This window comes from Chelon labrosus (assembly GCF_963514085.1).
Source record: "Chelon labrosus genome assembly, chromosome: 13".
In the NCBI taxonomy this organism is placed as follows: domain Eukaryota; kingdom Metazoa; phylum Chordata; class Actinopteri; order Mugiliformes; family Mugilidae; genus Chelon; species Chelon labrosus.
Window position 1 is genome coordinate 29,951,336 of NC_140346.1, and position 25,155 is coordinate 29,976,490.

Here is a 25,155-nt window from a genome sequence, read left to right on the forward strand (position 1 = left end):
GTCATTGGTCTAGAGGGGGGGTCCACCCTGGACAGGTCTCCAGTCTATCCCAGCTGTCATTGGTCTAGAGGGGGGGGGGGTCCACCCTGGACAGGTCTCCAGTCTATCCCAGCTGTCATTGGTCTAGAGGGGTGGGGGGGGGTCCACCCTGGACAGGTCTCCAGTCTATCCCAGCTGTCATTGGTCTGGGGGGGGGGGGGGTCCACCCTGGACAGGTCTCCAGTCTATCCCAGCTGTCATTGGTCTAGAGGGGGGGTCCACCCTGGACAGGTCTCCAGTCTGTCCCAGGGCTAACACAGAGAGACAGAATCACCAATGAACCTAACCAGCATGTCTTTGGACGGTGGGAGGAAGCTGGAGAACCTGGAGAGAACCCACGCAGACACAGGGAGAACATGCAGACTACACACAGAAAGGAACCAGAACCCAGAACCTTCTGGCTGGGAGGCATCATCATTTTATTATTATTATTATTATTGTTATTTAGTCTGGGACGTCCTGGTGGTGAAAGTGATCAGTAATATTACTGAGGCTCCATCCCATCAGCAGGAGTTTGTTTCAGTGTTTTCAGTCGGTCTCCATGACAACCAGCAACCAGTAGAAACAGACGAGTCGTTTCATTCAGGAAAACGGAAGAAGTGAGCGTGGGAACCTGAGGGAGAGAGAGAGTGTCTCAGTGTCTCGGTGTCTCAGTGGACGGACAGATGAATGGACAGACGAGTCATTAAATCGTCGTCCTTCAGCTCCAGCTGAAAGTCCGTCTCTCTGAGTGACGTCCAGCAGGAGCCAGGACGCCCCCGGGGTCTGGTGGGGTACAGAGAGACTCCACCTGAAACCAGAACCAGAGCCTCCTCCGTCGCTAGCTGAACCACTTCCTGTTGACATGTCCTCAGGTAGCTTGTCTCCACCTTGTCCTAGACCTGGACCTTCTGCTGGTTCTGATTGGAGCGTGATGACATCACTTCCTGTTGTTCCACAAAAACAAAACAAACTAATTATAATGTTTTTATTTCATCAACAGAATAAAAACAATAAAAACAATAAACAGCTGGTTACAGCTGTTTATCTGTTGCTGATGCTAATGCTAGGTTACTAATGCTAATGCTACATGATTAATGCTAATTAAAATGTTAATGCTAATTGATTCATGCTGATGCTAATGTTAGGTCATTAATGTCCATGTTATTGCTAGATCATTAATGCTAATGCTAGTGCTAACAATGTTGGGCCTCCAGTCATGGTGGACAAGGACAAGAACAAGTCATTGGACTGGACCTCTGTGGACCATCTCAGACACACCTGGTTTGATGGACAGAACCAACATGGCCGATTTCCTCGCCCTCCTCCATCGCTGGATCAGGCACCGGTCTAGTCAAAACCAGTTAGGTTAGTGAAGCTGGATCAGGCACCGGTCTAGTCAAAGCCAGTTAGGTTAGTGAAGCTGGATCAGGCACCGGTCTAGTCAAAACCAGTTAGGTTAGTGAAGCTGGATCAGGCACCGGTCTAGTCAAAGCCAGTTAGGTTAGTGAAGCTGGATCAGGCACCGGTGTAGTCAAAACCAGTTAGGTTAGTGAAGCTGGATCAGGCACCGGTCTAGTCAAAACCAGTTAGGTTAGTGAAGCTGGATCAGGCACCGGTACTTTGTGTCCTGAGGTCTAACATGTCCCATCATGATCCAACCTCCAGACTCTCAGTGTCCAGAACCTGGATGTCAGATGTTGGGTGGTACCAGGTGACCCTGGGTAAGGTTCATCTGACCCAGGGTCACCTGGTACCGGGTACCTGGAGATTCACCTGGACCATAAACGCTGCAGCGTTAAACTGTGTTATAGTCTGATGATGATGATGATGATGAAGATTAATACTGCTGTCTCATCATCATCATCATCATCACTTTAGTTCCAGGTGTGAGTTTTGATCGCCCGTGGTTCCGCTAGCAGAGAGGGAGGCAGAGTGAGGACAGAGCGTTGTTGCAGTGCATCATGGGAGTCTGTCAGGCCGCCAGCTGATTAGCATTCAGCATTGATGAGCTGAGAGGAGGTGACCCTGACAGAGGACGGAGCCACTGCACCAGTCTGCTGCTCCACACCTGTCACCTGTCAGTCAAACCAGGAAACACTGGAGCCCCGAGGAACCATGCTAAGGGATTAATGCTAACGCTAATGCTAAGGCTAGATGATCAATGCTAAGGCTAGATGATCAATGCTAAGGCTAGATGATCAATGCTAATTCTAAGCTATCAGTATGAACCCTGGATGATTCATGCCTTGAGGAACTCCTCAAATCATCAGGGGCCTCAGGAACCAGGTCCTGAGCTGTAATGGGACTTTAAACTTTTAATTAATTTGGTTTAAGGTAATCTGAACCGGTTCTTCCAGAGTCTCTGGTAGAACAGCAGGTGGGGCTGGACTGATCCCTGAGGAACCCCACCAACCTGTTATTAATAAACATGGTTCTGGTTCTGGTTCAGGTTCTGGAGGAGGATTAATGTTTCTGTCATTAGAGAACGACCTGAGGGACCTGCAGCTGAGGACAGAAGACACAGAGGAAGAGACACTGTCCTCCTTGTTTTCCAGTTGGACAGGAAGTCTCCGTCTGTTTGAACAGATGTTTTCAGTCAAACTCTCCACATCTGGAGGCTGCTGCTGAGTAAACACCCCAGGGTTGGGGTCAGAGCTACCTGTGGCCCCGAGCCACGGGCCCCCCCAGAGGCCCCCCAGAGGCCCCTCAGAGGCCGCACCGAGGAGCGGGTCTGGGTTTGTTTGTAGAAGTGCGAGTCTCGTGCTCAGCAGGAGAAGAGTTAAACTCCACACACACACCTGACCCCGCCCCTCCGGACCCGCCCCGCTGCAGCAGCGAGCGCACTGTCCGGGAAGTTCTCTCAGTTTGTCCCGGAGCCGAGAAGAAGAACCGGGACCGGACTCAGAGCGGCCGCCGGGTCAGCTGGTTCTGGAAAGAGACGAGCCGGGTTCGGGTCAGATTCTGGCTCGGTTCGTTTTCATGATTCTGGTCGAGGCTGTTCGGGTCGGACTCGGTGTTTCCCGCCAGGACACAGACGGACTGACTGACTGATTGACGGGGGTGGGCTAGGGGGTGGGGGGTCATGGTTCGGACCGTGTAGGACACCAGAACTCAACATGGACCTGCTTCAGCTGGTGATGATGACGATGATGATGATAATGATGAAGGTGAGTTAACAAAATAAAACTGATTTCATTTGATCAGAGACAGAAAATAAAAACATTTAATTAATTAATAATTAGTATTTAATTAATGTATGAACTGATTTATTTGACTCTTTATAGTTCAGTCTCTAGTCAGGGGCCCTCGGTCTGGTCTAGTCTGGTCTGGTCAGGGGCCCTCGGTCTGGTCTGGTCTGGTCTGGTCGGGGGCCCTCGGTCTGGTCTGGTCTGGTCAGGGGCCCTCGGTCTGGTCTGGTCTGGTCTAGTCTGGTCAGGGGCCCTCGGTCTGGTCTAGTCTGGTCTGGTCAGGGGCCCTCGGTCTGGTCTAGTCTGGTCAGGGGCCCCCGGTCTGTCTGGTCAGGGGCCCCCGGTCTGGTCTAGTCTGGTCAGGGGCCCTCGGTCTGGTCTGGTCTGGTCAGGGGCCCTCGGTCTGGTCTAGTCTGGTCAGGGGCCCCCGGTCTGGTCTAGTCTGGTCAGGGGCCCTCGGTCTGGTCTGGTCTGGTCTAGTCAGGACCCCTCGGTCTGGTCTAGTCTGGTTAGAGGCCCTTGGTCTGGTCTAGTCTGGTCTGGTCAGGGGGCCTCTGTCTGGTCTAGTCTGGTCTGGTTAGGGGCCCTTGGTCTGGTCTAGTCTGGTCTGGTCAGGGGCCCTCGGTCTGGTCTGGTCTGGTCTAGTCTGGTCAGGGGCCCTCGGTCTGGTCTAGTCTGGTCTGGTCAGGGGCCCTCGGTCTGGTCTAGTCTGGTTAGAGGCCCTTGGTCTGGTCTAGTCAGGACCCCTCAGTCTGGTCTGATCTGGTTACGTATATTAAAATCAGTCAGTAGTATAGGTCTAATCAGTGTCTCTTTGTCTCTTCTTGTCCTTTTTGTCTCTTTGTCTCTTCCTGTTCTCTGTGTCTCTTCCTGTTCTCTGTGTCTCTTCCTGTCCTCTGTGTCTCTTCCTGTCTCTTTCTGTCCTTTTTGTCTCTTGTCTCCATATCTAACCATGGACAGTAAAGTGTAGTCGGGGGGCTGTAAAGGAATGTGTTGACATGTGGTCGACAGATATGTGTGTGTCGGGGGGGGGGGGGGGGGACGTCAGAGGAACTGAGGGTGTGTTTCTTTTCCAGACCTCCAACAGCAGAGCGTCCTCTGACGGAGGAAGGAGACACAAACGCTACGCTATCAACCCCCTGGGACAGAAATGGACTCACCACAACATCACATACAGGTACCAGAACCAGGACTGGGACTAGAAACAGGACCGGGACTAGAAACAGGACCAGGACCAGAACTAGAAACAGGACCGGGACTAGAACTAGAAACAGGACCGGGACTAGAAACAGGGCCAGGACTAGAAACAGGACCAGGACCAGAACTAGAAACAGGACCAGGATTAGGACCAGAACTAGAAACAGGACCGGGACTAGAAACAGGATCAGAACTAGAAACAGGACCAGGATTAGGACCAGAACTACAAACAGGACCAGAACTAGAAACAGGATCGGGACTAGAAGTAGAAACAGGACCAGAACTAGAAACACGACCAGAACTAGAACTAGAAACAGGACCGGGACTAGAACTAGAAACAGGACCGGGACTAGAAACAGGACCAGAACTAGAAACAGGATCGGGATTAGAAGTAGAAACAGGACCGGGACTAGAAACAGGACCAGGACTAAAAACAGGATCGGGACTAGAAGTAGAAACAGGACCAGGACTAGAAACAGGACCAGGACTAGAAACAGGACCGGGACTAGAAGTAGAAACAGGACCAGAACTAGAAACAGGAGCAGAACTAGAACTAGAAACAGGACCGGAACTAGAAACAGGACCAGCATCAGGACTAGAACCAGACCCAGAAACCAGGACCTGAACCACAACTAAAACCAGAACCAGAACTAGAACCAGGACGAGAACCAGAACTACAACAGGAACCCTCTCCAGAACCAGGACTAGAACTAGAACAAGAATCAGGTCCAGAACTGGGACTAGGACTAGAAGTAACCCTAACCCTTCTGAGCTCCTCAGAAAAATGGTTGTTGTTACTCAGAACCAGAACCCGGACCAGGAATGATAAAAGGGCCGGGGCCAAAAAACGTCCAGGTGTTATGAGTGAATCTGAACAGATGTTGATGGATGTTACTTCCTGTTTACTGTTGTTGTTCTGTAGTTCTGTCACTAGGAGGCGTCTGATCTGTCTCAGTGTCTCTGTCCTCAGGATCGTCCAGTTCCCCAACACCTTGAACAAGGACGACACCAGGAAGGCCATCAGCATCGCTTTCACCAAGTGGAGCGACGTGTCCCCGCTGACCTTCACAGAGGTTACCAACGGCAACGTCACCGTCGACATCACAATCGGTACCAAACTGAGAGTAGACAAAGAGAACCCAACCACACACGGACAGAACTATTAGACTAAAGTGAGCCAATATTACGTATCAGAGAGGAGCTCCTCTAGGATCCAATCAGAGTCCATGTGTTCAGAAGTGTTTCCATCAATGTAATGAGACTCAGGTGTGGTTCAGTTCCTGGTTTAGTTTCAATAAATCAGGGATTTGTCTCAGTCTGATCTTCACAACACATGTTTGTGGACAAAGGAGCTTTCTGAGGAGCTCAGAGAAAGAGTTGTTGTTGCTCATCAGGCTGGAAAAGGTTCCAGAACCATCTCTAAAGAGTTTGGAACCCACAAATAATCCACAGTCAGACAGATTGAAGACGACTGTTCCCCTCCACAGGAGTGGTCCACCAACAAAGATCACTCCATAATAGTCTGAGAGGTCCCAAAGGAACCCAGGGGAACTTCTAAGCAGCTAAAGGCCTCATGTGTTTGACTGGGTTCTCTTTGTGGGTGCGTTAGGTTTCTACACCTTTAACCACACTGACTGCTGGTGGTCTCCTCTCCACCCGTGCTTCGATGGTCTGAACGGGGAGCTGGCTCACGCCTTCCTGCCGCCGCGAGGAGAAATCCACTTCGACAACCACGAGTTCTGGATCCTCGGGAAGTCCAGGTTCAGCTGGAAACAAGGTGAGGGGGGTGGGCAGGTGACAGAACCGGAAAATAAAAATAAAATAGTTTGAGTTTCAGCTGAGGATGATGTTCTGGTCCAGGAGGTGGTTCTGTAGCGTTAGTCTGATAACATAAGGTAGGGATCTTATCTAAAGCCATCAGTCTCAAATCTGACAGTGGTTTTAAATTGGATCAGTAAACTGGTGCAGTGGTCGAGTTCAGCTTGCTGGTAAAGGTGAAGCCCATCTCTTTATTTTGGGCTCAGCCAGTCGTCCCTCGTACGTCTCCAGTTGGTCCAGAATGCTGCTGCTGGTCTCTTAACTGGAGGACGTAAGAGGGAGGACATAAGTCCCATTCTGGCCTCCCTCCACTGGCTGCCTGTGCATTTTAGAGTTCATTTGAAGATTCTTTTATTTGCCTTTAAATCTTTAAATGGTCTGGCTCCACCTGACCTCTCTGAGCTTCTCCATCCTTACACTTCTGCTGGGTGTCTCAGGTCAGCTGATCAGCTGCTCCTAGAGGGACTGAGGTCTAAGCTCAGAGGGGACAGAGCTACTTCTGTTGCTGCTCCCAAACTATAGAACCATCTACCACTGCACATCAGACAAGACCCCTCACTGTCCACTTTTAAAACTTGTCTTAAAACCCATTTTTATTCCTTGTCTTTTAACCCAGCATGAGACCCTGCTCTGGGTTAGTGTTTTAATTGTTTTAATTGTTTTAGTGTTTAACTGTTTTTATCGCTTTGTCTTGTGCAGCACTTTGTTTCAGCTGTGATTGGTTTTAAAATGCTTTATAAATAAAGTTGAGTTGAGTTGCTAATTTTAGCTTTAGCTTGCTAGCATTAGCGTGCTGACAACACATTACCTGAGACAAATAATGACTTAACCCCTTCATGCCTAGTGTCGCAAATTCGTGACGCACTGTTTCCGTTCAGACTGCAGCCGAAGTAACGCATGTAATACTCCAATGTCGGTTTGTGAACATTCAAAAAATTCCTAGGAACCTTTTGCAAGCACCAGTTTCTCGTAGGACCGACTGGAGTGGTACCCAAAAACACAAATAATTCATTTCTTTATATAATTGAAAAATCAATTCAGGTGTTAAGGGGTTAATTATTGACCTAAGCACATGACATACATAAGGACAATACCACTCATGTTGTCACCAGAGACTCACTCACTCACTCTGGACCTGAGCTGCTGCTCTGCGCCCCCCGTCCCGTAGCAAACAGTCACTGCTTTTACTTATTCACAGCTCAGGACCCAGTGTCTCACTACGACCGTCTTCAGAGGACTGTCTCCTTCACTCACTCATCACCATGGTAACCACCTGAGCTACGTCAACTCAAGGCTAAAGGTCGTCAACTAAGAACTGGGGGGGGGGGGGGGGGGCAATAGGAAAAACACAACACGAGTACAAGGATGTATGAGTCTGTAATAATAATAATAATAATACATTTTATTTAAAGGTCACCGTACAAGTAAAACAGGGTTTAAAATCATAACTGACATCAAAAGCATTTAACAAACTACAAGTATAAGACACTAAAAGATAAAAATAAAACATCTGGAGACAGTGACAGTCAGGGAGGGAACGCCGGCAGGAACAGGTGGGTTTTGAGATGGGATTTGAAAATAGCCAAAGTGTCAATGTTACGGATGTTTGGTGGAAGGGAATACCAGAGGCGGGGGGCGTAACGGCTGAAGGCTCTGGACCCCATGGTGGTCATGGTGAGGCTGATGGATGTGAAGCCGGAGTCTGGCTGGGTGTGTTGATGTGGAGAAGTTCAGTCAGATAAGGAGGGGCCAGGATGTGGAGGGCTTTGAATGAAGCTGCTGGAGAACAGGGTGATGTGGTGAGAAGAAGGAGTCCTGGTGATAATCTGGAGGGGGTCATCCAGTGAGTTGACGAGAAGATGGACCAGGATGGACCAGGATGGACCAGGATGGACCAGGATGGCGGTGTTGTCGCCGGTGAGGGACGGGCGGAGACAGTTGATATTGTGGTAATGTTTGTGTAAACCAGGTCTAGAATGATGTTCCTCTGGTCGCCACATTAACATGTTGGTGTTCTTCTGCTGATCACTGATGGTACAGCTCCAACGTACTGGTGGTACGTAGACAGCTGATATGAAAACAGGCATCGTTTCAGAGTCAGTAGCTCTATAGTTTGAGAACAGCTGGTGGAAACAGTGACAGAACCCTGACAACTTGTTGATGTAGACATCCAAGCTGCCTCCTCAGCTGATCTGTTCTATGTTCCTCTATCTGTACGGCATCATCAGTAACACCTGGATTCATCTAATGTTCTACGTTCCTCTATCTGTACGGCATCATCAGTAACACCTGGATTCATCTAATGTTCTACGTTCCTCTATCTGTACGGCATCATCAGTAACACCTGGATTCATCTAATGTTCTACGTTCCTCTATCTGTACGGCATCATCAGTAACACCTGGATTCATCTAATGTTCTACGTTCCTCTATCTGTACGGCATCATCAGTAACACCTGGATTCATCAACAGTTTCTCATATCTGACGTGACACGATGCCACCGACGGTTGTAGGCCAGCTCGTTGTCTGATGTTCTGAGGTTCTGAGGTTCTGAGGTTGTAATGTTCTGGGGTTCTGGGGTTCTGATGGTCTGAGGTGCTGTGGTTCTGAGGTTCTGATGTTTTGTGGTTCTGTGGTTCTGATGTTCTGGGGTTCTGGGGTTCTGACGTGCTGTAGTTCTGATGTTCTGGGGTTCTGACGTGCTGTGGTTCTGTGGTTTTGATGTTTTGTGGTTCTGAGGTTCTGATGTTCTGTGGTTCTGACGTTCTGAGGTTCTTATGTTCTGGGGTTCTGATGATCTGAGGTGCTGTGGTTCTGTGGTTCTGAGGTTCTGAGGTTCTGATGTTTTGTGGTTATGTGGTTCTGAGGTTCTGCTGTTCTGTGGTTCTTAGGTTCTGATGTTCTAAGGTTCTGAGGTTCTGATGTTCTGGGGTTCTGGGGTTCTGGGGTTCTGACGTGCTGTGGTTCTGATGCTCTGGGGTTCTGACGTGCTGTGGTTCTGAGGTTCTGATGTTCTGTGGTTCTGACGTTCCTAGGTTCTAATGTTCTGGGGTTCTGATGATCTGAGGTGCTGTGGTTCTGTGGTTCTGAGGTTCTGAGGTTCTGATGTTTTGTGGTTCTGTGGTTCTGAGGTTCTGATGTTCTGTGGTTCTTAGGTTCTGTGGTTCTGATGTTCTAAGGTTCTGAGGTTCTGATGTTCTGGGGTTCTGTGGTTCTGATGTTCTGCAGGCGTCTGGCTCAACGACTTGGTCCAGGTGGCGGCTCACGAGATCGGTCACGCTCTGGGTCTGTGGCACTCTAGAGACCCGGCAGCTCTGATGCATCCCAACGCCACCTACACGGGTCAGAGGAACGTCGGCCAGGACGACGTCTGGGGCATCCAGAGACTCTACGGTAAGCAGTCCTGACAGACAGCGCTCAGGGAGTCCTGGACCCAGAGCAGCCGGTCTCAGGTGTGTTTGTTGGTCCTCAGGTTGTCTGGACAAGAAGAGGGTCTGTGACCCGTGGGCACGACTCGGCTTCTGTGAGCGGAGGAAGACCTTCATGAAGAAGAACTGTCCTCGACGCTGTGACCTCTGCTACGGTGAGACCACACCTGACCTCTGACCTCTGACCTGGTTCTGTGTCTCGTTAACGTTTCATTTCCTGTCTGTGTCTCGTTACTGCTGCAGAGCCCCTAGAGCTGGTTGCCACGCCAACCCCACCTCCAGCCAATGTCAAGGTCAAGTTGGTTCCCCGGGGGAAGGTGGTAGGTTTCCGCTGTGGAACCAAAAACCTCCGCTCCCCGCCCAAAGTCAGGTCAGCTGACCTCTACTTCCTGTTTACTGTCTGACAGATGGAGGGACGAACGTCAGACTAAACAAACTCTGTTTCTGTGCAGCTGGTTCAAAGATGGCGAGCAGATCCTGACCTCTGTCCCTGGACACATCGTCATGAAGGACCGAGACCTCCGCATCGTTGCTAACGAGTTTAACGAGGGCGTTTACACCTGTCGCATCCATCGCCAAGGCAACGTCGTGTCGGCCAACTCCTGGGCCATCCGCCTGAAACCAGAGCGCCCGTCCAACAGCTGAGGACGCCGGGGACGAACAGAGACGTCAGAAAGTGTCTGGGAGTTAGACGCTATTTAACTACGATCTCATAGAGACATCACGTCCCTGTCGGTGTCCTCATAAGAATTGTGAGACGGCCCGTTGGTCCTGAAAGACGTCGTGAAGACGTTTTATTTCATCAGAAGGTTTACGCTCAGCTTCTGCGTCTAACATTTATTATTACGTTTATTACAAACAGAATGTTTCTACAGCTGATAAAATATGGACGATAGCTAACGTCAGCTAGCTAACGTCAGCTAGCTACTGTTGGCTAGCTAACATTGGCTTGTCAACATGAGCTAGTAATTGTTGTTTTGATAACTTTAGATTTCTAACATGAGCTAAAAACCTTTCTAACATTTAGCTTGCTAGCATTATCTTGCTTACTTTACCTTGTTAACATTAGCTTTCTAGCATAACCCTACATACATTAGTTTGCTAGAATTATCTTGCTAACTTGAACTTGCTAACATTAGCTGCAGTAATTAAATTACTACAATGCTAACACGTCCCCTTTGACATGTGTGTTCACCAGAGAAACGGGGACATTTATAAGCTTGAACCAGAGAAATGTCACAATTATTATAAATAAAAATCTTTCCTTCGCTTTTTCAGATTCTTTTCTTGATACGTTCAGAGTTTGAGTCAGAGTCCGAGGCGCCATCTTGGAGTTTAACGACCAGCAGGAGGCGCTGCGTTGACATAAGTGAACCAACAGCTGATCAATAAGATGAAGTCTGAAATGTGTCCATGAATAAATATACAAATATCACAAATATAGAAAAAATATAAGTAAATATCTGAGTACTGATTGATCAGATGAATGTGAGGCAGAGAAGGATTATGGGATACGTTCAGCTCTGTGGTTCCCACTAGAATAGCGCCACCTGCTGGACTCTTTTATGTGAACATGTTTTAATAATAAGATTATTGATCAGTTTCTAAATTATTACTTATTTTAAATGAAACACTCAAACAAGGATACTCTTAAATGTCTGACTTTCTGAATAGAGCTTGGTTCAAACAAACAGCACCACCTGGTGGAGGGAACCAGCTACTGCACCAACACTGGACCCAACACAAACCAGTCTAATCATCAATAACCATCAGTACACATCCACCGTTTCCCGCCACAGACTCAGACCGGATTCGTCGTCGTTCAAAGTGAAACTTTATTGATCTTTGTTGACGTTCAGGTGAGTCTCCACACGGTGCAGACTCACCTGTCTACACCTCCACACCTTCATCCTGTCCACCATTTGAGGAGGAGACAGGTTTGGTCATGTGATAGCCACCCCTATCAGACTGATGAGGGGCGGAGCTAAAGCTCACAAAACACAGGAAGGCACAGAGTGAAACACAAAGAAGGACAACAGATAGCACAGGTGGGTCTAGGTGAGGGCCTTTAGGGGTGGGGCTTAGTTCATAGGCAGGTGACAGCAGCCTGTCAGAGTTCAGGAATGTTTCAGTGAGGTGGGGGGCGGGGGCAATGTCATGGCGGTCTGCTGTCCTCGACGTAGCTCCTCCTCCTTTAGCAGCCCGCTGGCGTGGCCCCGCCCCCTGTCTATGACGTCAGTCTACATTCCCATCCTGATGCTCTGGATGATCTGGAAGATGGCTGCAACCAAAACACAGACTCAGTTTATTAATCAAACATTCATTCATGAGCTCCCACTACCTGATCATCAGCTGATTCACTCTGTCATGTATCGACTGTGTTCACTGATCAGCTGATCAGCTGGTTGACAGATAAACTCAGTCTGATCAGAGTATCTGGACTTTGGTCGTCTCTCTCTCTCCCTCGCTCTCTCTCGCTCTCTCTCTTTTAAAGCAGAGTGAGACGTCTGCTCGCTCACTGACCTTTGTCCAGTCTGCGCATGCTCAGATAACAGGTTTAAACACCTGGAGCAGCCAGGTGTTCACTACTGGTCACTTCCTGTCGGGTTGAAACAACCTGGAGCAGCGTGACATGAGGCGTGTTCGACTTCATGCAGATCTGACTTGACGTGATGCATGCTGGGTAGAACAAGTTCATTTTAACCAATCATATTCGAGGTCTATGAGCATGAACATCCCAGCATGCATCACGTCAAGTCAGATCTGCATGAAGTCGAACACGCCTAATAACACAGAGGCCCCGCCCCTTCCAGTGACGTCGGGGGCGGGGCTATGGTAATGTGACATCACTTTGAAACTGCAAATTTGTTTTATTTTTGCTTTTAATTGAAGAAATTTATTTTTAAAACAACAGAAACTTGAATCTGATCCAAACGCTCCTGAAACTTAAACAATAAACACGATCAGTGATTTAAGAAGAAGAGGAAGGAGAGGAAGGAGAGGAAGAGGAAGGAGAGGAAGGAGAGGAAGAGGAAGAAGAGGAAGGAGAGGAAGAGGAAGGAGAGGAAGGGGAAGGAGAGGAAGGAGAGGAAGGAGAGGAAGAGGAAGGAGAGGAAGAGGAAGGAGAGGAAAGAGAGGAAGAGGAAGGAGAGGAAGAGGAAGGAGAGGAAGAGGAAGGAGAGGAAGGAGAGGAAGAGGAAGGAGAGGAAGAGGAAGGAGAGGAAGGAGAGGAAGGAGAGGAAGAGGAAGGAGAGGAAGGAGAGGAAGGAGAGGAAGAGGAAGGAGAGGAAGAGGAAGGAGAGGAAGGAGAGGAAGGAGAGGAAGAGGAAGGAGAGGAAGGGGAAGGAGAGGAAGGAGAGGAAGGAGAGGAAGAGGAAGGAGAGGAAGAGGAAGGAGAGGAAAGAGAGGAAGAGGAAGGAGAGGAAGAGGAAGGAGAGGAAGAGGAAGGAGAGGAAGGAGATGAAGAGGAAGGAGAGGAAGGAGAGGAAGGAGAGGGAGAGGAAGGAGAGGAAGAGGAAGGAGAGGAAGAGGAAGGAGAGGAAGGGGAAGGAGAGGAAGGAGAGAGGAAGAAGAGGAAGGAGAGGAAGAGGAAGGAGAGGAAGAAGAGGAAGGAGAGAGGAAGAAGAGGAAGAGGAAGGAGAGGAAGGAGAGGAAGAAGAGGAAGAAGAGAGGAAGAGGAAGAAGAGGAAGAAGAGGAAGGAGAGAGGAAGAGGAAGGAGAGGAAGGAGAGAGGAAGAAGAGGAAGGAGAGGAAGAAGAGGAAGAAGAGGAAGAAGAGGAAGGAGAGAGGAAGAGGAAGAAGAGGAAGAAGAGGACTGACCTGATCCACAGACCACGAAGATGAAGAGAGCCAGCAGCCACGGTCCGACGCCTTTATCTTCCACCAGGTTCCTCTGTAACAAACATTGACGACGTTACTGATCATGTGATCACTCTGATCGATCTGATTGGTGACATGATCAGGAGTCGCTCTATGATTGGCTGATGGACTCTTTGATCAGCGATCTCTCTCTGTATCGATCCATATGTTAACGTGAAACAGCTGATTGGTTCCCCTGACTGACTCGGGGTCAATGAAGCTGATCAGGTTGATCGATGAGTCGCGTTGCTTCTCGACCAGCTGTTCAGGACTCACCGTTGACTTGGCCACGTTTCCTCGAAGAGTGATGTTCTTGCTGTGTTTCTCGTTCGCCATGCGGATCCTCTGCTTGGCCACCATCTTGTCTTCTTCTTCTTCGGTTGTTTTGTCGGTGTTTTTTGTTTATTTGTTTGTTTATTTGTTGTTTCTCTCCTCGCGCTCTCCTCTGCCTCTTTACACTGAATCAACTCTCTCGTTTGTCGACGTATCTAAAAGAAGAGGCCCCGCCTCTCTCTCGGTCTGACCCCGCCCACAGACCGCGCAGCCTCTCACGTAAAGTTGCCACTTGCCAAAATAAAACTTCCTGTTTGCTCTTTCAAAATTAAATCCAAAATGGCGTTCCCTCATTTTTAAACGTACAGAAATCATGAAGATTCAGATTTAATGTCAAAATATAAACACACATTAAAACGTATTCAGACAATAATATTGATTGTTCCATAATAAAAACTAAACTGATAAAAATGATTTAAAGTTATTACATTCATGTAATGTCCCCTTATATTTTGAAAACGGAAGACCAGTCATTTCCGGTTAAATTGCCGCAACTTTAACTCAACTCAACCCTCGACTTTTACAAAAAAATAAATAAATCGCTGTTTCTTGCAGTAAATGAGATGAACTCGAGACGGACGTAATCACGCGTTTCGATCATCGTCGATTAACTAATTCAAAAATTTAATTTTTAATCGACGTCCGTTAAAGTCTCTGCTGATGTGGCACTGAGTGTCCCGCCTCCTGCTGCTCTGACGCATTTCCGGGAAGCTGCTTTCCTTTTCCGGCTCACGTAAACATGGCGCCCCCCGTCCCTCTGTTGGCAGGTGGGTGATTCCAGCTCCTTCCAGCTCCTTCCAGCTCTTTGATAGTCTTCTCGTCCGGAGCTTTCAGGCTGACATGTTGTCGAGCTTCCCCAGGAACTCTCTCAGAGTCAGATATCAGCCAATCAGCTCCCAGAATCACTGTAACGTCCGGCCGTTCAGTCAGATTAACAGTCCGCCGAACTCCGTGGGAAATCTGACAGTGATCGAGCTGATCTGTGGAAACAACCACAGGTCCCAAAACTAAACTACTGACTGAAGTCAAACTTTTGAAGTGTTCAGATGGACTCGGCATTAATCAAACAGTCATTATTTGTTTGTTTTTAACACAGTTCATCTCCCTAGAGTTGAAGAGTCTCTCAGTCACAGCTCAGTTGAAGTCGGTGATGTTCCGGTTCTGAACGGTTCCGATCCAGTTAGAAATGCGTTCTATCCGCCGAAGTGTGAAGTAACACGGGTTGATTCTAAGGGAAAGTCCGGGAACATTTAGTGTGTAGCTGTAGTCAGCTGGAGACACAGAGACGTTAAATTCATCGTTTTCTTGACGGGGTCCGTCACAGAAGAAATATCTGCTACTAAACACTTTACAATCAATCCATCAGTCATAATCTATGAACCTGGAGTGAAATGACCGGAGTCTGATCTGCTGAGTTATTGATCTGACTCTGATCAGTAAATGACAATCATTATTGATCATTATCAATTATGATTGATTATTATTCATCAGTATTTATTATGATTGTTTTAATGAACTCTTGTCTGTGGTTCAGTTCGTGGATCAGATGGAACGTCTCTTCTTTGTGGACCCCCCCAGTGTGAACAGCACTCAGCCTTCCACAGGTGAACAAACAACCATCAGTCAACAACAAACAACCAACAGTCAACAACAAACAACCAACAGTCAACAACAAACAACCAACAGTCAAATAACCAACGACTCTTGTCTTTCAGGGACTCTCGGGTCAGCAGGTGTTTGACATTCAGCAGAGACGGGACATTGTTCAGTTGGTGCAACGGACACAAGTACGTCTCATGATTGATGATGTTACTGATGATCACCTGTCTTTCTTTCACCTGTATGTCTCTCTCACCTGCCTGTCTCTCCCACCTGTCTGCCTCCACCAGTGTCTCTGTGGTCAGGACGTCAGATGGCTCTGTGGTGTCGACCTTTGACCTCCCAAAGACGACTTTCCTGGAGTTTTCTCCTCTCAACAACATCCTGGCTACCTGGCAACCGTACAGCAGTAAGGGGTGGGGGTGAGGTGGGGTGGGGGATGGAGGGGAGGGTAGAGAGATGATCAATAATGGACTGATCAGTGTCTCTTTTTCAGAGTCTCAGGACTGTCCCCAGGGGGACGCTAACCTCCAGCTATGGGACGTGGAAAGTGGACGACTGATCAAAGCTCTGTATCAGAAGAAGGTCGACTTCTGGTCAGTCCCAGCTCACACCTGATTGATTGACGATTTATGGTTGGTTGATTGTTGACTGATTGATGGGAGACATCTTCTGCAGGTGTCCCAGCTGGTCTGAAGACGAGAAGATCTCAGTGAGGGGCGTCAGCAACGAGCTTCACTTCTACGAGAACAACGACTTCAGTAAGAAACTTGACTGGTTGGTTGGTTGAGAGGTGGTTGGTTGGGCTGAACGATATATCGTTATCGTATCTATATCTAGATATGAACATTCAAGATATTAATATTGAAAAAGCAACGATATAAACGATATAGACCAATGACAAACATATGAGGGCGGGAGTGAGGGAGACGGAGACTGAGACGCACACACACACTACATACACACTACACACACTACACACACCGCGGGGAAATTAAAAAGAAAGAAAGTAAAGTGAGTGTGGAAGATAATGCGGCCGGTGGCCGTGCAGAATAGAGGGTGACAATTTTTCGGGACTCCCGCGGGTCACGGTATTCCCACGGGAGTCTCGCAGTACGGGAGTCAGTTTCACTGTTGGTAACGTGACAGGGACGGGATAGAGCAGATAATCAACGGGAGCGGGACAGAGCCAGAGATTAAATTAAAAAATGACGCTGCACCCAACTTTAGACAACAACATAGGGAGCGGGACGGGATCTGGGAGTCTTTCTCTCGTGATTTTGCGGGACAGGATTTTTGTTGGGGGGCAGTCACGTGATCGGGATATGACGGGAGTATTTTTGTGGGATGGGATGGGAGAGACAGTTGATTCCCGTGTCACTCGTACAGAATCTGATTTGGTGCCAAAACATAAATCATCTTCCATTATTTGGAGGTATTTTGGATTTAAAATGATGACGTAAACCAGAGCGAGGTGTCGTGATGGTCGCTTGGCGAAAATTGCGACGAAGCAAGAAGCACATGAAACATGTTTCACCACATGAAACAACACCATCACGTGCTGCTCTAAGAGTGTATTGTGAGAAACACCGGGGACTTCTCAGTCATCCCAAAAGAAGCCCAATCAAAGTTTGATTGCTGATGCGTTCAGTAGCGTTACACCGTATGAGTCGACGTCCACCAGACATAAACACATTACAGACGCTATAACATACCACATTGCAAAAGACATGGTACCCGTGTACACAGTCTAGAAAGAGGACTTTAAAAAAATGGTATCGATATCGAGATATCTGGTATAATTATGTCCATATCGTTCAGCCCTAGGCGTTGGTTGGTTGGTTGGTTGAGAGGTGGTTGGTTGGTTGGTTGAGAGGTGGTTGGTTGGTTGGTTGAGAGGGGGTTGGTTGGTTGGTTGGTTGGTTGGTTGAGAGGTGGTTGGTTGGTTGTTTGGTTGAGAGGTGGTTGGTTGGTTGAGAGGTGGTTGGTTGAGAGGTGGTTGGTTTGGTTGGTTGAGAGGTGGTTGGTTGTTTGTTTGGTTAGTTGAGAGGTGGTTGGTTGGTTGGTTGTCTGGTTGAGAGGTGGTTGGTTGGTTGAGAGGTGGTTGGTTGGTTGTTTGGTTGGTTGAGAGGTGGGTGGTTGGTTGGTTGGTTGAGAGGTGGTTGGTTGGTTGAGAGGTGGTTGGTTGGTTGTTTGGTTGAGAGGTGGCTGGTTGAGAGGTGGTTGGTTGGTTGGTTGGTTGGTTGGTTGGTTGGTTGAGAGGTGGTTGGTTGTTTGGTTGGTTGAGAGGTGGTTGGTTGTTTGTTTGGTTGGTTGAGAGGTGGTTGGTTGTTTGTTTGGTTGGTTGAGAGGTGGTTGGTTGGTTGGTTGTCTGGTTGAGAGGTGGTTGGTTGGTTGAGAGGTGGTTGGTTGTTTGGTTGGTTGGTTGAGAGGTGGTTGGTTGGTTGGTTGTTTGGTTGGTTGGTTGAGAGGTGGTTGGTTGGTTGGTTGGTTGGTTGAGAGGTGGTTGGTTGGTTGGTTGGTTGGTTGGTTGGTTGAGAGGTGGTTGGTTGGTTGGTTGAGAGGTGGTTGGTTGTTTGGTTGGTTGGTTGAGAGGTGGTTGGTTGGTTGGTTGGTTGGTTGAGAGGTGGTTGGTTGTTTGGTTGGTTGGTTGAGAGGTGGTTGGTTGTTTGTTTGTTTGGTTGGTTGAGAGGTGGTTGGTTGGTTGGTTGGTTGGTTGGTTGAGAGGTGGTTGGTTGGTTGGTTGAGAGGTGGTTGGTTGGTTGGTTGAGAGGTGGTTGGTTGTTTGGTTGGTTGAGAGGTGGTTGGTTGGTTGGTTGGTTGGTTGGTTGAGAGGTGGTTGGTTGGTTGGTTGGTTGGTTGAGAGGTGGTTGGTTGGTTGGTTGAGAGGTGGTTGGTTGGTTGGTTGTCTGGTTGAGAGGTGGTTGGTTGTTTGGTTGAGAGGTGGTTGGTTGGTTGGTTGTCTGGTTGAGAGGTGGTTGGTTGGTTGGTTGAGAGGTGGTTGGTTGGTTGGTTGTCTGGTTGAGAGGTGGTTGGTTGGTTGGTTGAGAGGTGGTTGGTTGGTTGGTTGTCTGGTTGAGAGGTGGTTGGTTGGTTGAGAGGTGGTTGGTTGTTTGGTTGGTTGGTTGAGAGGTGGTTGGTTGGTTGGTTGTTTGGTTGGTTGGTTGAGAGGTGGTTGGTTGGTTGGTTGGTTGGTTGAGAGGTGGTTGGTTGGTTGGTTGACTGGCTGGTTGACTCATCAGCTCAGAGTCCCTCAGGGTCTCATCTGTCCTCATCCTTCCAGACGTCATCGCCAACAAGCTCCACATGCAGAAGGTGTCAGACTTTTCTTTGTCACCTGGAGGTCAACCCAGCAAGGTGAGCAGCTGACCCAACACACCCTGTCTGACCTGTCCTATCTGAACCTGTCTCACCTGTCCCCCCTGTCCGTCCCCTGCAGATAGCGGTCTACGTCCCCGGCAGTAAAGGTGCACCGTCCTTTGTCCGTCTCTACCAGTACCCGGTGCTGGGGGGTCCGACGGCGGCGTTGGCCAACAAGAGTTTCTTCAAAGCAGACAGAGTCAGCATGCAGTGGAACAGGAGAGGTACAGATTTATTAATAACTGATCCACAGCTGATTTATAGATCAGCTGTGGATCAGCTGTTGATCAGGTTCTCGTTGTTCAGCGTCTGCAGTTCTGGTGACAGCGAGCACTGAGGTGGATAAAAGTGGAGCGTCGTACTACGGCGAGCAGACGCTGCACTACCTGGCTGTGAATGGAGAGACGGCCGTGGTTCAGCTGGGTGAGACTAAGAACCTGAACCGTGATCAGTAATTAATAATTAATAATTAATCACTGACTCTCTGTCCATCAGCTAAGAGCGGTCCGATCTACGACGTGGCGTGGAGTCCCAGCTCCTCAGAGTTCTGCGTGGTCTACGGCTTCATGCCGGCTAAAGCCACCGTCTTCAACCTCAGGTGTGACCCGGTGTTCGACTACGGGACTGGACCCCGAAACTCCGCCTACTACAGGTGAGGGAAAACACATCTGTCCTCCAGCTGATGGACAGACAGGACATCTCTGAGGACAGGTACATCTAACAGTCGTCCTGTTTCCAGTCCTCAGGGACACCTCCTGGTCCTGGCCGGCTTCGGGAACTTGAGGGGACAGATGGAGGTGTGGGATGTCAAGAAGTACAAACAGGTGAGACGTCTGACTCCTCCCCCTGCCGTCTTTCTGTCTGACTCCTCCCCCGCCGTCTCCCTGTCCGACTCCTCCCCCCACCGCCTCCCTGTCTGACTCCTCCCCTGCTGTATGACTCCTCCCCACCGTCTCACTGTCTGACTCCTCCCCCGCCGTCTCACTGTCTGACTCCTCCCCCTGCTGTCTGACTCCTCCCCCGCCGTCTTTCTGTCTGACTCCTCCCCCGCCGTCTCCCTGTCCGACTCCTCCCCCCACCGCCTCCCTGTCTGACTCCTCCCCTGCTGTATGACTCCTCCCCACCGTCTCACTGTCTGACTCCTCCCCCGCCGTCTCACTGTCTGACTCCTCCCCCTGCTGTCTGACTCCTCCCCTGCCATCTTTCTGTCTGACTTCTCCCCCACGTCTCACTGTCTGACTCCTCCCCCTGCTGTCTCACTGTCTGACTCCTCCCCCGCCGTCTCACTGTCTGACGCCTCCCCCTGCTGTCTGACTCCTCCCCCGATGTCTTTCTGTCTGACTCCTCCCCCTGCTGTCTCACTGTCTGACTTCTCCCCCACGTCTCACTGTCTGACTCCTCCCCCTGCTGTCTCACTGTCTGACTCCTCCCCCTGCTGTCTCACTGTCTGACTCCTCCCCCGCCGTCTCACTGTCTGACTCCTCCCCCACCGTCTCACTGTCTGACTCCTCCCCCTGCTGTCTGACTCCTCCCTCGCCGTCTTTCTGTCTGACTCCTCCCTCGCCGTCTTTCTGTCTGACTCCTCCCCCTGCTGTCTCACTGTCTGACTCCTCCCCCGCCGTCTCACTGTCTGACTCCTCCCCTGCCGTCTTTCTGTCTGACTCCTCCCCCACGTCTCACTGTCTGACTCCTCCCCCTGCTGTCTCACTGTCTGACTCCTCCCCCGCCGTCTCACTGTCTGACTCCTCCCCCACCGTCTCACTGTCTGACTCCTCCCCCTGCTGTCTGACTCCTCCCTCGCCGTCTTTCTGTCTGACTCCTCCCCCGCCGTCTCACTGTTCGACTCCTCCCCCGCCGCCTCCCTGTCTGACTCCTCCCCCACCGCCTCCCTGTCTGACTCCTCCCCCACCACCCCCCTGTCTGACTCCTCCCCCTCTGTCAGACTGTCTGACCCCACCATCCGCCATCTCACTGTCTGACTCCTCCCCCTGCTGTCTGACTCCTCCCCCTGCTGTCTGACTCCTCCCTCGCCGTCTCACTGTTCGACTCCTCCACCACCGCCTCCCTGTCTGACTCCTCCCCCTCTGTCAGACTGTCTGACCCCACCATCCGCCATCTCACTGTAAGACTCCTCCCCCTTCAGGTGTCCAAACCTCAGGCTCCAGACGCCACTCATTTCTCCTGGTGTCCCGATGGCGAGCACGTTGTCACGGCGACCTGCTCCCCCCGGCTGCGGGTCAGTAACGGGTATAAGATCTGGCACTACTCCGGCGGCGTTCTGCACCAATGGGAGGCTGGTGCTGGCTCAGAGCTGTGGGAGGTCCGTTGGCAGCCGTTCCCCGATGGCAGCTTCCCGGAGCGGCCCGTCAGGTACCAGGCACCGCCCACTCAGCTGGGAACCACGCAGGCTCCGCCCACTCAGGCGTACCGCCCACCTGCTCTCAGACACCTACCGGCCACAAGCAGCGGGAAACTGGTGAGGACTTGTGTTAGGTCAGTTGACCAGTGATGACATCACTGGTCAATATGTCTGTCTCTATGTCTGTCTCTCTGTCTCTCTGTCTCTCAGCACGAGGACGAGCCTCCTCAGGACCTCCGCCAGGGACCTGCTGGAGAGAAGTCTCTGTCTAAATCAGCTCTGAAGAATCAGAAGAAACGAGAAGCAAAGAAAGCGTCAAAGGAGTTGAAAACTGATCCTGTCTCCACCCCTGTGTCTGGGCCCGCCCCCGTCAGCAGCAGCCAATCAGAGGCGAGCAGCGGTGACCCTGAGATGGACAAGAAGATAAGGAACCTGAAGAAGGTGAGGTAGAGGGGGGCGGAGCTCTGCGCTGTGATCGGTCGCTGTCTGAACAATGCGTTGGTGTGTTTCAGAAACTGAAGGCCATCGAAGAGCTGAAGGAGCAGCAGGCGGCAGGAGAAGTTCTCCAGAAGAACCAGGTGGAGGTTTATTTATGAATGAATGAATGAACTGATGATTGGGTGGAGGTTTATTTATTAATGAATGAATGAATGAACTGATGATTGGGTGGAGATTTATTTATGAATGTATGAATGAACTGATGATTGGGTGGAGATTTATTTATTAATGAATGAATGAATGTATGAACTGATGATTGGGTGGAGGTTTATTTATTAATGAATGTATGAACTGATGATTGGGTGGAGGTTTATTTATTAATGAATGAATGAACTGATGATTGGGTGGAGGTTTATTTATTAATGAATGTATGAACTGATGATTGGGTGGAGGTTTATTTATTAATGAATGAATGAACTGATGATTGGGTGGAGGTTTATTTATTAATGAATGAATGAATGAACGAACTAATGATTGGGTGGAGGTTTATTTATTAATGAATGAATGAATGAATGAACTGATGATTGGGTGGAGGTTTATTTATTAATGAATGAATGAATGAATGAATGAACTGATGATTGGGTGGAGGTTTATTTATGAATGAATGAACTGATGATTGGGTGGAGGTTTATTTATGAATGTATGAACTGATGATTGGGTGGAGGTTTATTAATGTATGAACTGATGATTGGGTGGAGGTTTATTTATGAATGAATGAATGAATGAACTGATGATTGGGTGGAGGTTTATTTATGAATGAATGAATGAATGAACTGATGATTGGGTGGAGGTTTATTTATGAATGAATGAATGAATGAACTGATGATTGGGTGGAGGTTTATTTATTAATGTATGAATGAATGAACTGATGATTGGGTGGAGGTTTATTTATGAATGTATGAACTGATGATTGGGTGGAGGTTTATTTATGAATGTATGAACTGATTGGGTGGAGGTTTATTTATTAATGTATGAACTGATGATTGGGTGGAGGTTTATTTATTAATGAATGAATGAATGAATGAATGAACTGATGATTGGGTGGAGGTTTATTTATTAATGAATGAATGAATGAATGAATGAACTGATGATTGGGTGGAGGTTTATTTATGAATGAATGAACTGATGATTGGGTGGAGGTTTATTTATGAATGTATGAACTGATGATTGGGTGGAGGTTTATTTATTAATGTATGAACTGATGATTGGGTGGAGGTTTATTTATTAATGAATGAATGAATGAATGAATGAACTGATGATTGGGTGGAGGTTTATTTATGAATGAATGAACTGATGATTGGGTGGAGGTTTATTTATGAATGAATGAATGAACTGATGATTGGGTGGAGGTTTATTTATTAATGAATGAATGAACTGATGATTGGGTGGAGGTTTATTAATGAATGAATGAATTAACTGATGATTGGGTGGAGGTTTATTAATGAATGAATGAATGAATGAACTGATGATTGGGTGGAGGTTTATTTATGAATGAATGAATCAATGAATGAACTGATGATTGGGTGGAGGTTTATTTATGAATGAATGAATGAACTGATGATTGGGTGGAGGTTTATTTATTAATGAATGAATGAACTGATGATTGGGTGGAGGTTTATTTATGAATGAATGAATGAACTGATGATTGGGTGGAGGTTTATTTATTAATGAATGAATGAACTGATGATTGGGTGGAGGTTTATTTATGAATGAATGAATGAATGAACTGATGATTGGGTGGAGGTTTATTTATGAATGTATGAATGAATGAACTGATGATTGGGTGGAGGTTTATTTATGAATGAATGAATGAACTGATGATTGGGTGGAGGTTTATTTATTAATGTATGAATGAATGAACTGATGATTGGGTGGAGGTTTATTTATTAATGTATGAATGAATGAACTGATGATTGGGTGGAGGTTTATTTATGAATGAATGAATGAATGAACTGATGATTGGGTGGAGGTTTATTTATTAATGAATGAATGAATGAATGAACTGATGATTGGGTGGAGGTTTATTTATGAATGAATGAATGAACTGATGATTGGGTGGAGGTTTATTTATGAATGAATGAATGAACTGATGATTGGGTGGAGGTTTATTTATGAATGAATGAATGAACTGATGATTGGGTGGAGGTTTATTTATGAATGAATGAATGAACTGATGATTGTGTGGAGGTTTATTAATGTATGAATGAATGAACTGATGATTGTGTGGAGGTTTATTTATTAATGAATGAATGAATGAATGAACTGATGATTGGGTGGAGGTTTATTTATTTATGAATGAATGAACTGATGATTGGGTGGAGGTTTATTTATGAATGAATGAATGAACTGATGATTGTGTGGTTTATTTATTAATGAATGAATGAATGAATGAACTGATGATTGGGTGGAGGTTTATTTATGAATGAATGAATCAATGAATGAACTGATGATTGGGTGGATGTTTATTTATGAATGAATGACTGAACTGATGATTGGGTGGAGGTTTATTTATTAATGAATGAATGAACTGATGATTGTGTGGAGGTTTATTAATGTATGAATGAATGAACTGATGATTGTGTGGAGGTTTATTTATTAATGAATGAATGAATGAATGAACTGATGATTGGGTGGAGGTTTATTTATGAATGAATGAACTGATGATTGTAATGATATCTACTCTGATGTTACATCTCTGTAAATGTCTGTGTGACAAACAGCTGGAGAAGATGCAGAAGGAGCAGCAGCTGCTCAAGGAGCTACAGGAGCTGCAGCTGTGACAGGCCACGCCCCCTATCCCACAATGCAACACTCTGAAACTTACCGCAGTCTGAAAGTTTAGGGGTGGGGCTTAGCAGAAACTTTGTAATGGACAGGCCTCCAGAGTGATGAGCTGATCGTGGAGTAGCTCCAGAGGAATTCTGGGAAATGTAGGAGTCACCAAGGAGCTGAATTCTTGAACCCTGTTGCTATGCAACAGCTGTACAGTGTTCCTTTCACAATAAAAGCCTCATGTTCACGGCAACTACAGGACGAAATAAACTCTGAAAAAATTCACGGCGTCTGTTTTTATTTGACACAAACTGATGACTCCATGAATCAGTCACAGCTGGAGACTCTGATCAGCTGGTCAACCAGGTAGTGACATCATCAACATACACTATATTACCAAAAGTATTCGCTCACCCATTCAAATGATCAGAATCAGGTGTTCTAATCACTTGGCCTGGCCCCAGGTGTATAAATTCAAGCACTCAGGCATGCAGACTGTGAAACAAGACATTTGTGAAAGAATGGGCCGCTCTCAGGAGCTCAGTGAATTCCAGCGTGGAACTGTCATAGGATGCCACTTGTGCAACAAATCCAGTCGTGAAATTTCCTCGCTCCTAAATATTCCACAGTCAACTGTCAGCTCTATTATAACAAAATGGAAGCGTTTGGGAAAAACAGCAACTCAGCCACGAAGTGGTAGGCAACGTAAAGTGACGGAGAGGGGT

The 25,155-nt window shown here is 47.9% G+C and overlaps 3 protein-coding genes across 4 annotated transcripts; 2 read left to right on the forward strand and 1 right to left on the reverse strand.

Annotated features, from left to right (window-relative positions):
* Nucleotides 1-3,118: 3,118 nt before the first annotated feature.
* mmp23bb (matrix metallopeptidase 23bb) lies at nucleotides 3,119-10,885 on the forward strand. Of its 2 annotated transcripts, none has more exons than XM_084559470.1 (8): nucleotides 3,119-3,188; nucleotides 4,286-4,386; nucleotides 5,362-5,516; nucleotides 6,016-6,183; nucleotides 9,452-9,616; nucleotides 9,696-9,806; nucleotides 9,895-10,021; nucleotides 10,104-10,885. In XM_084559470.1, exons 1-8 carry the CDS (start codon nucleotides 3,138-3,140, stop codon nucleotides 10,294-10,296), a joined length of 1,071 nt encoding a protein of 356 aa, XP_084415596.1. In that variant the 5' UTR covers nucleotides 3,119-3,137; the 3' UTR covers nucleotides 10,297-10,885. The 2 variants fall into 2 exon arrangements, with proteins under 2 accessions (XP_084415596.1, XP_084415597.1); XM_084559471.1 differs by having other exon boundaries at nucleotides 5,377-5,516.
* A 583-nt stretch (nucleotides 10,886-11,468) lies between these two features.
* serp1 (stress-associated endoplasmic reticulum protein 1) lies at nucleotides 11,469-14,004 on the reverse strand. Its single transcript, XM_084559488.1, has 3 exons — nucleotides 13,786-14,004; nucleotides 13,471-13,543; nucleotides 11,469-11,932 (listed from the first exon to the last, which is right to left on the reverse strand). The coding sequence occupies exons 1-3, from the start codon at nucleotides 13,867-13,869 to the stop codon at nucleotides 11,892-11,894; spliced, it is 198 nt and encodes a 65-aa protein (XP_084415614.1). The 5' UTR covers nucleotides 13,870-14,004; the 3' UTR covers nucleotides 11,469-11,891.
* A 570-nt stretch (nucleotides 14,005-14,574) lies between these two features.
* Nucleotides 14,575-24,715, forward strand: eif2a (eukaryotic translation initiation factor 2A). Its single transcript, XM_084559464.1, has 15 exons — nucleotides 14,575-14,609; nucleotides 15,377-15,446; nucleotides 15,558-15,629; nucleotides 15,732-15,850; nucleotides 15,938-16,037; nucleotides 16,120-16,202; nucleotides 18,725-18,798; nucleotides 18,881-19,025; nucleotides 19,108-19,224; nucleotides 19,297-19,453; nucleotides 19,541-19,625; nucleotides 20,945-21,277; nucleotides 21,371-21,601; nucleotides 21,673-21,738; nucleotides 24,379-24,715. Exons 1-15 carry the CDS (start codon nucleotides 14,582-14,584, stop codon nucleotides 24,436-24,438), a joined length of 1,740 nt encoding a protein of 579 aa, XP_084415590.1. The 5' UTR covers nucleotides 14,575-14,581; the 3' UTR covers nucleotides 24,439-24,715.
* The last annotated feature ends 440 nt before the right edge of the window (nucleotides 24,716-25,155 follow it).

Excerpts from the sequence above, each read along its gene's own strand:
- mmp23bb (XM_084559470.1), top strand. The coding sequence starts at position 3,138 with ATGGACCTGCTTCAGCTGGTGATGATGACGATGATGATGATAATGATG. Across the intron at positions 5,517-6,015 it reads CACCGTCGACATCACAATCG|GTTTCTACACCTTTAACCAC; the intron begins GTACCAAACTGA and ends TGGGTGCGTTAG. Across the intron at positions 9,807-9,894 it reads ACGCTGTGACCTCTGCTACG|AGCCCCTAGAGCTGGTTGCC; the intron begins GTGAGACCACAC and ends TTACTGCTGCAG.
- eif2a (XM_084559464.1), top strand. The coding sequence starts at position 14,582 with ATGGCGCCCCCCGTCCCTCTGTTGGCAG. Across the intron at positions 14,610-15,376 it reads CCCCGTCCCTCTGTTGGCAG|TTCGTGGATCAGATGGAACG; the intron begins GTGGGTGATTCC and ends TCTGTGGTTCAG. Across the intron at positions 18,799-18,880 it reads CTGGAGGTCAACCCAGCAAG|ATAGCGGTCTACGTCCCCGG; the intron begins GTGAGCAGCTGA and ends CGTCCCCTGCAG.
- serp1 (XM_084559488.1), bottom strand. The coding sequence starts at position 13,869 with ATGGTGGCCAAGCAGAGGATCCGCATGGCGAACGAGAAACACAGCAAG. Across the intron at positions 13,544-13,785 it reads GAAACGTGGCCAAGTCAACG|AGGAACCTGGTGGAAGATAA; the intron begins GTGAGTCCTGAA and ends TGTTTGTTACAG. Across the intron at positions 11,933-13,470 it reads CTTCGTGGTCTGTGGATCAG|CCATCTTCCAGATCATCCAG; the intron begins GTCAGTCCTCTT and ends TTTTGGTTGCAG.